Source organism: Portunus trituberculatus, chromosome 21 (assembly GCF_017591435.1).
Source record: "Portunus trituberculatus isolate SZX2019 chromosome 21, ASM1759143v1, whole genome shotgun sequence".
Classification (NCBI taxonomy): domain Eukaryota; kingdom Metazoa; phylum Arthropoda; class Malacostraca; order Decapoda; family Portunidae; genus Portunus; species Portunus trituberculatus.
Window position 1 is genome coordinate 10,504,534 of NC_059275.1, and position 12,500 is coordinate 10,517,033.

General features: G+C 40.1%; 1 protein-coding gene across 2 annotated transcripts in view; it reads left to right on the plus strand.

The window, feature by feature from the left end:
- Positions 1-12,500, plus strand: part of LOC123506899 (bromodomain-containing protein DDB_G0270170-like) — a 179,751-nt gene that overhangs the window by 158,885 nt on the left and 8,366 nt on the right. For both annotated transcript variants that reach the window (XM_045259283.1, XM_045259282.1), the window contains one exon: positions 1,797-1,869. In XM_045259283.1, coding sequence (XP_045115218.1) covers positions 1,797-1,869 — 73 coding nt within the window. The remainder of the gene's footprint in view (positions 1-1,796; positions 1,870-12,500) is intronic.

Here is a 12,500-nt window from a genome sequence, read left to right on the forward strand (position 1 = left end):
GTTTACATAATACCTCAGTCGGGAAATTACCTTCCTCACAGGTCAGCAACGATTCCCTGGAAAGTTTATAAAAAGACAACAGTGAAATAAAACTGAAAAAAAAAAAAAAGTGACGGAACTGTAATCTTCACAGAAAACGTGAACCACCGGTGGAACTTTTAAAGGGAGACTAGCGCAGGAACTTGGGCATCAATCGCTCATCACTCAGAAGGTGATCTAAAGAAACAAATCACCAATAAACCAAGCAGCTGAAGTCACTGACGAACAAGTTCCTTCACTTACCACCATTACAACTATTATCACTCAAGAGAACCCATAACACCTTAAAAACTAAAACTAAAAGCAACACACACTTAAAAAAAAGCAAGGACAAGCGAACAACTACAACAACAGTACATTGCACTACTACCAACATCACCAAGAGGACTAAAACAACACCAAAACCACCAAAACTAAGAGGAGAATAGTGACCACCACCAACAACGGCAACAACCCGTTAAAATGCAACAGCTACCAAGCACCTCAAACCACGAGCAGGGCAGCGGCAGAGTAAGGCAGGAGGGCGGCAGAAAGATGTCCTCTGCTCGCCGCCTCTCTACCATACGCGTCACTCTCAGCCAGACAATGGTGAACCTTGCCATACACGACCCTGCCACAGCCGCCATCCTTGCTGAACAGACACGCCATCTTGCCTATCGGTATGTCGTGTCAGACTGGATTGAGGCGCCATCTTGGTACTCCGTGCATTATTTTTTTTCTTTCTTTCTTTTGTTGAATTTCTTTCTTTTTGTGTCTAATTTCTTTTTTTATCTTTTTGATTTATTATATTAGTTTTGTTTTAGTTTATGTTTCCTATTTATTTTATTATTCTTATTTGTGTGTGTGTGTGTGTGTGTGTGTGTGTGTGTGTGTGTGTGTGTGTGTGTGTGTGTGTGTGTGTGTGTCACTTTTCTATGTATATGTTTATCTTTTTTTGTTATATTCACTCTTATGTATTATTTTTTTAGATGGCTTACTGCTACTTGTTTTTACTCTCTCTCTCTCTCTCTCTCTCTCTCTCTCTCTCTCTCTCTCTCTCTCTCTCATTTGTTTTATGATGCTGGCACTTATTTTCTATCATTATATTTTTTCTGTGATTTTTTTTTATTATTATTCTGCAGAAGTGAAAGTGTGCTTTGTAAATATCATGTTATTATTTTTGTTATTATTCTCTCTCTCTCTCTCTCTCTCTCTCTCTCTCTCTCTCTCTCTCTCTCTCTCTCTCTCTCTCTCAAACCAGATTCAAGAATATAAATTAGTAAACTTCAACTAAATAAGATAAATACAGGACACAATTCACAATAACAATCATTTTATGTCTAAGTCTATTTATTTAATGTTCTTGTTAAGCATTTGTTTTATGTGTGTGTGTGTGTGTGTGTGTGTGTGTGTGTGTGTGTGTGTGTGTGTGTGTGTGTGTGTGCTCGGGCCTGATCTGGGGAGCCCGCGAGGTCATGTTCAATATTTTCCAGGTTATTAGGTCACCCCCATTACCTCCCCCCCCATTACTTGCCCCACAACGACTCTTCTAACTAGCTCCCCCCCCACCCTTACCCCGACAACCTTCCCTCTTCTCATGGCCCATGTCCTCTTTCTCCTCTTCAATCTCCTCATCAGTCTCTCTTAAGTGTTCAAAGGTAGAAGAGCAATTATAACTATTCCTACTACTACTACTACTACTATTCCTTCTCTTCCTACTACTACTACTACTACTACATCTGCTAGTACTAAATGCCTGTGTATTTCCTCCCCTACAGCAAGATGAGGAGAAGGCAAAGCTCTGACTCCACAGACATCGACCTGGAGGTGCCAACTGATCCATATATGCAGGTAAGGACACCACGTCATCTTAATTTTTCCCTAATTAGCCTGTCTTTGGGCCGCCTCCTATCTGTTCATTGGTTCCTCCTGATTTTTTAGGGGTGTGGTGGGTTTGTTTATCGTATTGTTGTTGTTGTTGTTGTTGTTGTTGTTGTTTTCTCTTGTTGCCGTTGTTGTTTTTTCTTGTTTTGTTTGTTTGTCTTATTTCTTTTTTCTCGTCCAGGTTTTTCTCTTGTGTTGTTCTTCTCTCCCCTATTTTTTTCTCCTTTCCTATCCTCTCCTCTCCTCTCTTCTCCTCTCCTCTCCTCTTCTCTCTCTTCTCTTCTCTTCTCTCTTAATTCTCCTCTCCTCTCTTCTTACCGCACCTCACCTCTTCTAACTCCTCCTTCATTTTCTCCTTTTCTATTGGCATTTAGTCTTATCTTATGACTCACTTCATATACTTTTTTTTTCAATAGCCTTTTTTTTTATTTTCATTCCGAGTACATGAGGCAACCACCTCCCTATTTCTTTTCCCGCTGCAGGCCATTGTGTGTGTGTGTGTGTGTGTGTGTGTGTGTGTGTGTGTGTGTGTGTGTGTGTGTGTGTGTGTCATGGGTTGAGTGTCCTTTTGGTTTTTTTTCTCAGTTTGGCATTGAGAATTCTCACTGGACGGGACAATTTTCCTAACAAGAAATCGCATTGAGAGTTTTTTCCTCGTGTATTACCACATAGCCAGCTCATTCCACACGGGTGTCTAAAGTTTCTCGTGCATAACCTCGCTTGTCTATCCTTCAAACTATCAACTCATCCATCTATCCATGAATAACGGTACTTATTCTCATATTAATCTCTCTATAAACACAATAACAGCTTTAAGACATGATAACCAAACACTAATTTTTTACTCAAGTCATCCTTAAAATATCACCTACAGTAGTCTTAAAGAAAACGAAGACTGACGGTCACTATCATAATAATAAGTAGTGCAACTTTTTATGGGTCACTTGGCTTGATGTTGGTGCAGTGCCAGTGTGTGGGCATCTTCCTGCTTCCTAGGTGATGTGTTGTAGTCTGGTTACCTTGTGATATTTGAGAGAGAGAGAGAGAGAGAGAGAGAGAGAGAGAGTTGATAATTCATACCTACGTTCTCAAGTAAATAGAAATGTTATCATCGTTCATTTTCCTCTCAGTTTATTTTTACGTCTATGTTTATTCCTTCATTTATTTATTTCTGTTTTTTTCTTATTGGAAACAAATATTTTTTTGAATTTAGGATTGGTGATTCGTAGGAATTGGGCAGCCTAGACTACTACATTCACCTTACTACTATTTCACTACTACTACTACTACTACTACTACTACTACTACTACTACTACTACTACTACTACTGAAAAGAACCAGCAGTAACACAACCTCACTAAAGCACAAAATAACAACAAGAGGTGAAACAAACCTGGACATTCTTCCTTTTTTACCGCTCTATCAAGGACAGCCTCAGAAATACATAGGTGAGGAAAAGAAGCGAAAGAAAACATACCTTATGTATTTTATCCACCCTGTGATATTGTTTCACCTTCTCTCAAGGGCAGCCTTACAAACACGTAATTGAGAAGAGATGAAGAAAACTTGTGCTGTCTGCCTTTTTTATCTGATTTTAACTAAAGATTACATAGACAGCGATAAAAGTGAGAGAAACGCGTATTTTCTTTCCCATATTACTGTGCATCTTCTATTTAGTTACGGTCTCTCTCTCTCTCATTATTTGCACCCTTCCTTAACCTTTATATTGGTATTGTCAGCTTTTCTTAACATTCAGGGCTCACGTAGAAATAATAAAAAAAATAAAATGCATGGGCACATTGAATAAGAAATACAGAATGCAAAGATAAATGCGTCCTTTCTAAGCAACAGAAGTACATAGTAAGAAAAAGAAAAAAAATACAGCATTTGAAAATGTGCCTAGGATGTTGAAATATGGGAAAGTAATGAAGTAACGTGCATTAGTGAAAGAGGTGAAGAACAACCTTGAAAAAAAGCAACCAGTGAAAACGGAAAGGTCAAAGAAACATGTTATTCCTATGCCTTTCCTTATTTTCAGTCGCATTCCGAGACAATAAGATCAGTCACTAATATTACGTCCCCTGACAAATGTACTCTCTCAAAATACTTACATTAAACGAAAAAAATGTAAAACAATGTATAAAAAAAACATGTCCTATCTATATTCTAAGTTCTTTATTCCCTTTCAAGGACAAACACTCACAGATAACTGCTAGAAACCACGAGGGGTATGAGAAATGATAACCTCGTAAGCCACAGTTCGGAAAATTAACGCATGCCTCACTCTGACTGTCAGGCAAATTCGTGGGTGTGTTCAGGACTCAATTGGTGTCCTCGTCATGCATCTCTGTCCCTTTGCATGCGTGGCTGGCGTAGTGTGAAGTGCAAGCCACCACCACCGCTGTCTGTCTGTCCCTTCTCTCTCACTTGTTATTTATTTATTTTTTTCACTACTGCTTTTTGTGTCGTTTGTTAGGTATGTGTCTGTAGTCTCTCTCTCTCTCTCTCTCTCTCTCTCTCTCTCTCTCTCTCTCTCTCTCTCTCTCTCTCTCTCTCGTGCATATTCTAGTCATGTTTTCTTTCCTTCAGTTCCTTTGTATTCCTTTACATTTTCTTTCTCCAGTTTGACTGGCTGACTGAAAGAACCATGGGAATTTAAGGTGCTTTCATAACAATATACATCCTGTTATGAGTTTGTTGCTATTGTGAAAGGCCAAGGGTGGGAGGGGGGAGGATTCCACGGTGGACGTTGCAATGTGGTCACGTGATTAGGTGCGGTAAGATCCCCGGAATAGAGAGAGAGAGAGAGAGAGAGAGAGAGAGAGAGAGAGAGAGAGAGAGAGGTGACGGGTGGGATTCATTGGGTGCTGTTTTCAAAGTATGTGGAAATTATTAGTCGTTTTTCATATTTCATTTGTGTTTGTTTTGATTCAGTTTAGTTTAATGTATTTATCTTGTTTCATTTATTGTTATTTTCTATGGAGGTAATCAGTCTTGTTTTCATTGGTGTTCATTTTCTATTTGATTTTGTTTTGTTTAAATATTTCGCTGATCTGTTCTTATTATTATTTTTTTCCATATTGATATCGCAAAACATCCTCACTTGATTAACTACCAGTCTTAAAATTCAGTCGTTTCCTCTACAGTCTGCGCAAAACAGTCGAGATGATTGAAAAAGCTGGACTTGACTTGTTTATTTATACATTCATTGGTGGGTTTATAGAAAGACCGGAGTCCGTGTCTATTTCTTGTTAGGTGACGTTAGATTAGTTCAGGTTGAGCTAGGTTGGGTTAGGTTGGGTTTCATTCGGTTAAGAAGTTGTTAGGTACATTTAATCAGGTTAAAGTTGGTTAGATTGGGTTATTTAGGTTAGGTTACTAGATCCAACCCAACCTTACCTAAAATGATCCATTCCTATTGATATCTATTGCAATTTCTAAGTGACAATTGTACGAGGAAGTGATTTTTAGGAGAAACCTTGTTGATATTATTTGATTTACGTTTGTGTGTTTAAATAAGTAACATCTATATAGTAGGTAGCTGAAGGGACAAAGTGGAAGAAGAAAGAGAGAAGAAGATGGGAGGAGTGCAATGAAGAGAAGGAGGAGTAGGAGTAAGAGGAGGAGGAGGAGGAGGAGGAAGAGGAGGAGGAGGAGAGGAGGTGAGGAAGGAGGCAGAGGAGTAGAGGACGAAAGGGTCACACCACCAGTTGCCCCACACACACACACACACACACACACACCGTATTCTTATCGCCTTGTTCATCTTACCCTTACTTCTCGACAGGAACTACAGTGCAAACTTCTTTTTTTCCCTCATCTTGTTTTACTCGTCAGCTTGGCCCACTTTTTACCCAGGTAGAGTCGAGGTAACACCCGCTACATTAAGGTACTCACCTGATTAACTAAATACATGATGTTTGTCTTCTTCCGCTGTCCAGGTAACTTTCACACACACACACACACACACACACACACACGTAGTATAGTGGTTAGCACGCTCGACTCACAATCGAGAGGGCCGGGTTCGAGTCCCGGTAAGCGGCGAGGCAAATGAGCAAGCCTCTTAATGTTTGACCCCTGTTCACCTAGCAGTAAGTAGGTACGGGATGTAACTCGAGGGGTTGTGACCTCGCTTTCCCGGTGTGTGGAGTGTGCTGTGGTCTCAGTCCCAACCGAAGATCGGTCTATGAGCTCTGAGCTCGCTCCGTAATGGGGAAGACTGGCTGGGTGACCAGCAGACGACTGAGGTGAGGTGAATTACACACACACACACACTCTCTCTCTCTCTCTCTCTCTCTCTCTCTCTCTCTCTCTCTCTCTCTCTCTCTATATATATATATATATATATATATATATAACTCTCTCTCTCTCTCTCTCTCTCTCTCTCTCTCTCTCTCTCTCTCTATCTATCTATCTACCTATCTTTCTATCTATCTCTGAATCCTTTTCTTTCTTTATTTCCCTCAGGTTTTCGTTTCTTTTCTTTATTTTTCTCTCTCAATAATATGTGCCTCTGTATTTGATCTTCATTAGTACTGTACTTTTCTTCTTCTTCTTCTTCTTCTTCTTCTTCTTCTTCTTCTTCTTCTTCTTCTTCTTCTTCTTCTTCTTCTTCTTCCTTCTCTTCTTTTATTCTACCTTTTCTTCTTTTATTTTTATTATCGCCTTAACAAAATACAAGTCTGTAGAGAGAGAGAGAGAGAGAGAGAGAGAGAGAGAGCGCCCTCGTGTGAAGGCTGGATGATGAAGCCCTATCTTACTGTATGCTTCCATTAAGACAGCTTGTCGGGAAGATTGCATAGGGCAGCTCAGTCTACCATAAAAAAAAAGGGAGGAAGAAAACGAGAAACAGTATGGAAGTAGAGAATGTGACCCAGTTGTTTTGTTAATTGTGAGGTGGGAAGTGTGTCTTGTTGTGTTCAATTTATGGCTTTATCCGAGAGTGACTATTAGTGGAGTCAATGGTAGTGATAGTAAGGAGAGTGATAGTCTAAGGGTGCATTATGAAAAAGTGATTATGAGATACAGAGACGATAATTTTAATGACTTCAGTGGTATATAAGGCAAAATTAATGGCCGTATGAATAAAAAGATAAAGATATGCAATACTGATATGACCCTAACGACAATAAGAAGAATAAAAGCAATAACACAGTGCAATGAGGTTTAGGAACATCTAGAATAATAACAAGGTACAAAACAACAATGATGATAATAACAAGAAAAATTAAGTGGCTTTGTAAGAGTAAATTTTGGCAGTCCTATTGTGTTCTAAGGTTATTTCGACTGCCTATTGTGGAGACCTTTGTGTGTTGCTGTTTTGTGTTCGTTATCGTCTGCTGGAGAGGGAGGAGGCGGCGGCAGAGGCGGTGGTGGAGTAGGGGTGGTGGTGGTGGTGGTGGTGGAAGAGAGGAGGTATGCAGGGGAAAGTAGAAAGGAGATGCAAGACAAGAGTAGTAATAAATGAAAGGAGAAAAAGTAAGTTATTTTGAAATTAGGCAGAGAGAGAGAGAGAGAGAGAGAGAGAGAGAGAGAGAGAGAGAGAGAGAGAGAGAGATTGACTAATTAACTGATAGACAGCCAAACAAACAGACAGAAATGAAAAAAAAAACAAATACAAAGACGAAAAAAAACACAGACAGACAGACAGACAGACACGCCATGCAATTTAACTTTTAGAGAATATTTTCTCTTCCTCTGATGGATAATTTTCTCTGATTGGTACCTGACCTTACCTGAGAGGAGAGGCAAGCGTGCTGAAGGGAAGCGAGGAAGGGAGAAGAGTGGAGAGAAGGAAACGGAGCAGAAAGGATAACTAGAAAAGGAAGAGAAAAAGAAAAACCTAAAAATATAAGTGTAACGAGAAAAGAGGATGGGTGATGAGTTTAGAGAGAGAGAGAGAGAGAGATGTTGAACTACCTGAAACTGGTTATCTACAAATATCTTTTCTTTTTCAAATCTCTCTCTCTCTCTCTCTCTCTCTCTCTCTCTCTCTCTCTCTCTCTAATCACTTTTTTAGTCCTTCATACCTACATGACGATTTTCTCTTTTTTCCTTCCTTCTTTCCTTCCCCCCTTCGCTTTTCCCTCCTTCTTTCCTTCTTTCCCTCCTCTCCTTATGGACACTTTATCTCCTGCTTCATCTCGCTTCCCTTTCCATCATTGCCTTTTTACATCCTCCCCCTTCACTTCTTTACGTTTGGCCTTCCTTCCATCTCTTTGTCTTCCTTTCCTTTCACTCCCTTTCCCTTTTCCCATTTTATCCATCTCTTCGTCGTCATCTCTGTTCACTTATTTTTTTCTTCTCCACTTACTTTCATTCCTCATTTGCTATAGTTTTCTACTTTTGTTTTTCTTCACTTTTTTCATTATTTTTCATTTTTCGCTTTGTTTTTCGTCGTATTTTCTTCAACATATTTTTCCTCGCCATTTGTATTTTTCCACGTATTGTTTTCTTCCTTATAATTTGCACGTTTTGTTTAAAATTTTCTCAGTACTCTACATTTTTTTTATCCTTTATCCCTCTCTGTATCCTGTTCCACAACTGTTCCTTCCTATTCCTCATCATATGGGAACCACGTCAGCCTCCCTTGTTTTCTCTATCCTCGTGTCCTTCCGCTGTCCTCCCTTCTCTCCCGTCCACCTTCCACTCTGCCGCCTCCTAGTAACTGCTTACCTGTCAGACTGTGTGCCTGTCCTTGTGTTTCCCTTGCTTATACTGTTCATTTATTTGGGTTCATAATGTTTAATATTGGTAGTACATTGACAAGCGGTAGCATCTGTGGCAATACTTGTAATGGTTACAGTAGCAGCAGCAGCGATACTTGTGATAACAAGTAGCAACAACAGGAACACTGGCAGTCTAAACCTCAGCAGATACTTCCTACATTCAGCAGAGCCTGACCGTTGCAGTATTGAGGCATTGTATCATCTCTTTTCCCGTCCTTGGTTTTAGGGATGCCATTACCGCGGCATCAAAAGAACACAGAGGAGGAACAAACAGCACCAGACCTCTGACCCTTGGGAGACTGTTCGTGATACGCTACACTGTCTAATCTCAATGGATAAAAAAGAATATCCCAGAAATTCAAACAGGAGGGACATGACGTCTGTGAACCTAATTTTTATTGCTCTTATAGGAGATACAAGATGAAAATGTATTCAACATGTGTAGAAATCCTGTAATTCTAAAACTGTACTGTTCATTTGGTAGAAAAATTGTTCTTAGAAACTTTATAACATGAATCAGTTCCACTGTGTTTTGTGTTATTTCATAATCTTACTTAACTTCTTTTATCGAAGAAAACCCAACAGACGATACACTTTTAGCATTTCAAAGGCGTTTAAGACTGAGGAGACTCTAAACACAGTGGAAATAAGGATGGCAGATTACTAAACTGATTTACTATGATTGTAGTAATTTATTTTTTTACACCTCTAACTACACACCAACCAGCCTGTCCTGCCGCCCCGCATGACAGCAATGACAGGGAATCATAAATGCGAGAATGAAACTGCAGATTTATACTTATTACCATATTTCATTGGACCTACAAATGCTCATACAAACGAAACACAAGAAACCAAACAAACATTTATAACTACGAAAATACTTGCAACCAAACACTCATAACACAGGGCAGTGCACACAGCCACTCATACAAAGGAAAGTGCACACAATCAAACACTAATACACAGAAAAGTAATCTCAACCAAATACTCATACATAGGACAGTACAAAACCAAACATCTATATATAGATAAGATAGAGCACACAATCAAACCCTCATGCACAAAAAAGTAATCACAACAAAACATTCGTACGAAGGAAAGCACTCACAGGCAAACAAACATACACACCAAGTACTTGCAACCAAACACTCGCACAAAAATCATACTACACAACGAACAGCAAAGCAAATTCACGGAGACATTTCATAAGTCTTGAATATAAACAGTACTAGTTCGAGCCGGAGTGGAGAATGACAGGACATAAACTCGCGAACCTTGGAACCTTGGCTCTCATGGGGCACCTAGTTAATGGCTTCTGGATGACCGCTACCGTCACAGTGAGGGATTGTGCTAAGACCAGCCAGAGACCATTAGTGTGGAGTGGAAGGAAGACTCAGGAACGTGACTACTGGTGGTTGGTGGATGGGAAGTGCATGGTGCGTTGTATGGCGTATAGGCTTTGTTTTTAGGATTGTTGATGAGTGATTTGAGTTTTTGTATCTTTTTTTCGGTTTGGGTTTATTTTTTCATTTTTCTGTTTATTTGTTTATGTGTTTATTTTAGTCTCGGTGGTGTTTTGATATCAGTAGGTTCTTAAGTGTTAGTTTATAGAACGTTTTGGTTTACATCTTGAGTTTTTCTTCTTTCTTCCTTTCTTTTTTTCTTTCTTTCTTCCTTCTTTCTTCTTCTTCTTCTTCTTCTTCTTCTTCTTCTTCTTCTTTTTCTCAAAAGTGTCTGAAGGTTTCGATATTTTCGGTGTTTGTTTACTCTAGTGTGTTTGGAGTTGATATCCTACTTCTCTAGATGTGTGTGTGTGTGTGTGTGTTTCTTCTTTTGCACGTCTTGGTGCACCGTGGGCGTTCCTTTCGTAATGCGCAGTGTGGGCGTTCCTTTCCTGATGGATCGTTTCTTTTAAAAGAGAGGCTCTTGGGGTGTTGGGCACGTGAGCAGACGGGGATTAGACAAGCAGAGGACACAGGAGTAGGTGCGGCCAAGGAAGCCTGAGCCTCCTGTGTTTGTTGGTCCTGGTGATGTTTAGCAGCACCTCTGGCCCGTCCACAAGTGTATATTTATTTAATTTTTTTTTTATGTAAGAGGAAAAATCTGGCCAAGGACAACAAAAACGATTAAACAAAAAGACCCGCTTAGACACTGAGCAGGTCCAAGAGAGTTTTCGCGTGTGATCTTTACTTTCAAGTCTTTAGTTAAAGTTATAAGCATTTTCAGCAGTTTTTCATGACTGAGGTGGTATCTTAACAAAGTTTCTACAATACCAATGGGAAATAAATAGCAATACACTCTTGAAAACCTGGCTGTTCACTTTTGTAGTCTATGAAAATAGTATCTATGAAAATCCAAAGTATTTGAGAATATGTAGCCGTGTCTTTCTGGGCACGTGTCACACCACGTGAGCGTGCACATGTATCCTCGCCTTTCCTGACACAGACTTGTATCTCCCATAACCTTGTGAAGTCCATTTGTTATTGAGGCAAACACATTGGGTGGTTTTATAGAGTTTGCTGCTGTACATATTCGGTCTTTACCGCCTCCATCTCGAGTCTAGGTCTTTCAAGGACTAACTGTATACCTTTCCCTCTTCTCCATCCTTCCTTTTTATCGCTTCCTTATAACTGCTTGTACCCAGCTGCCTTCACTGCACCCCACCCCGTCCACGCATACAGCATTCGCCTTTGCTATCTTGAGTCTGGTACGTTACATTATATAGTGTAGTTTAGCAGCCACCAAGAGCCAACAGGTCTGCTTCTGTTTGTTGTTCCTTTATACATTAATTTTATCTCCCTTACCTATCCACGCCTCCTCTCAGTGCCTCAGTTACTATGCTGCTTGGACACAACTCTCCTATTCCAGTCTGTTTTCTCTTACCGCTTCTTACATTCCTTACACACCAAGATTAGGCAGCTCATCACATGTCCTTCCTTGCGGTGATGTGGCGTGTCTTCCTCTCCTCCTGACCATTTTAAAACACCACACTATTTTTATTCCGTCTCCTTCATCTTCCCTCTACGCATTTCACAACCTTCAAGTCATCCTCTGTAATAATTCAGGATCCGGGGATGGGTTTAGGTGCCTAGTGCTTCCCCAAAACCTCTTTTGCCTCCTCTGTTTTCCATTTCCTCGATTCTTCACCTAATTTCTGTTCCCACGAAGGGAAAGTCGTACCATTAAATTTCTTGTTGCTAGATGGTGACGGTCCTCCTTATTGTTTTCCCTTCTGACCTTCTCCTTAAGTTCATTCTGGTGGACTAAAGCAACACTACTGCTATTAATGGACAAAACACAATGTTTGTTCCTCCGCCGCCCAACACGTAACACAGGCCTCGCATGACGGTTGAGCGGTAATATCACCTTATCAGATGGCGCTACTCACTGTAGCCCAATGCCACGCAGCGCACGACACAAAAGCATTACAGTGACATACTTGTTTATAAATAGATATACTGAGGAAACAAAGAAATCAGTGCTTGAATTTGGATAATAAAAGAAAAGGTAAGAAAAAGAAGAGAACAGAGGGTCCAGATAGTGAAAAGGGACACCCAATGCAATTCAGCTCTACAGAACACACCCTTCACTCCCCATTCACTATCCACTCATCACAACCACAGTACAAGAACACTGCAGCTGCTTGTACAATGTACACTGTACTTTGGTAATTACACTGTAGGTCAACACAACCACCAACACATCCAATATATTCCGTAACACAACATACTGTATATAGGAAAATGCAAATAAAAATTATAGTACACACCACTATCACCACCACCACCACACACCACACTCCCATGCAGCACTTTCATACATACACAAACAAAAGTACCATGGGAGAAAGTAGCACAGGCCAT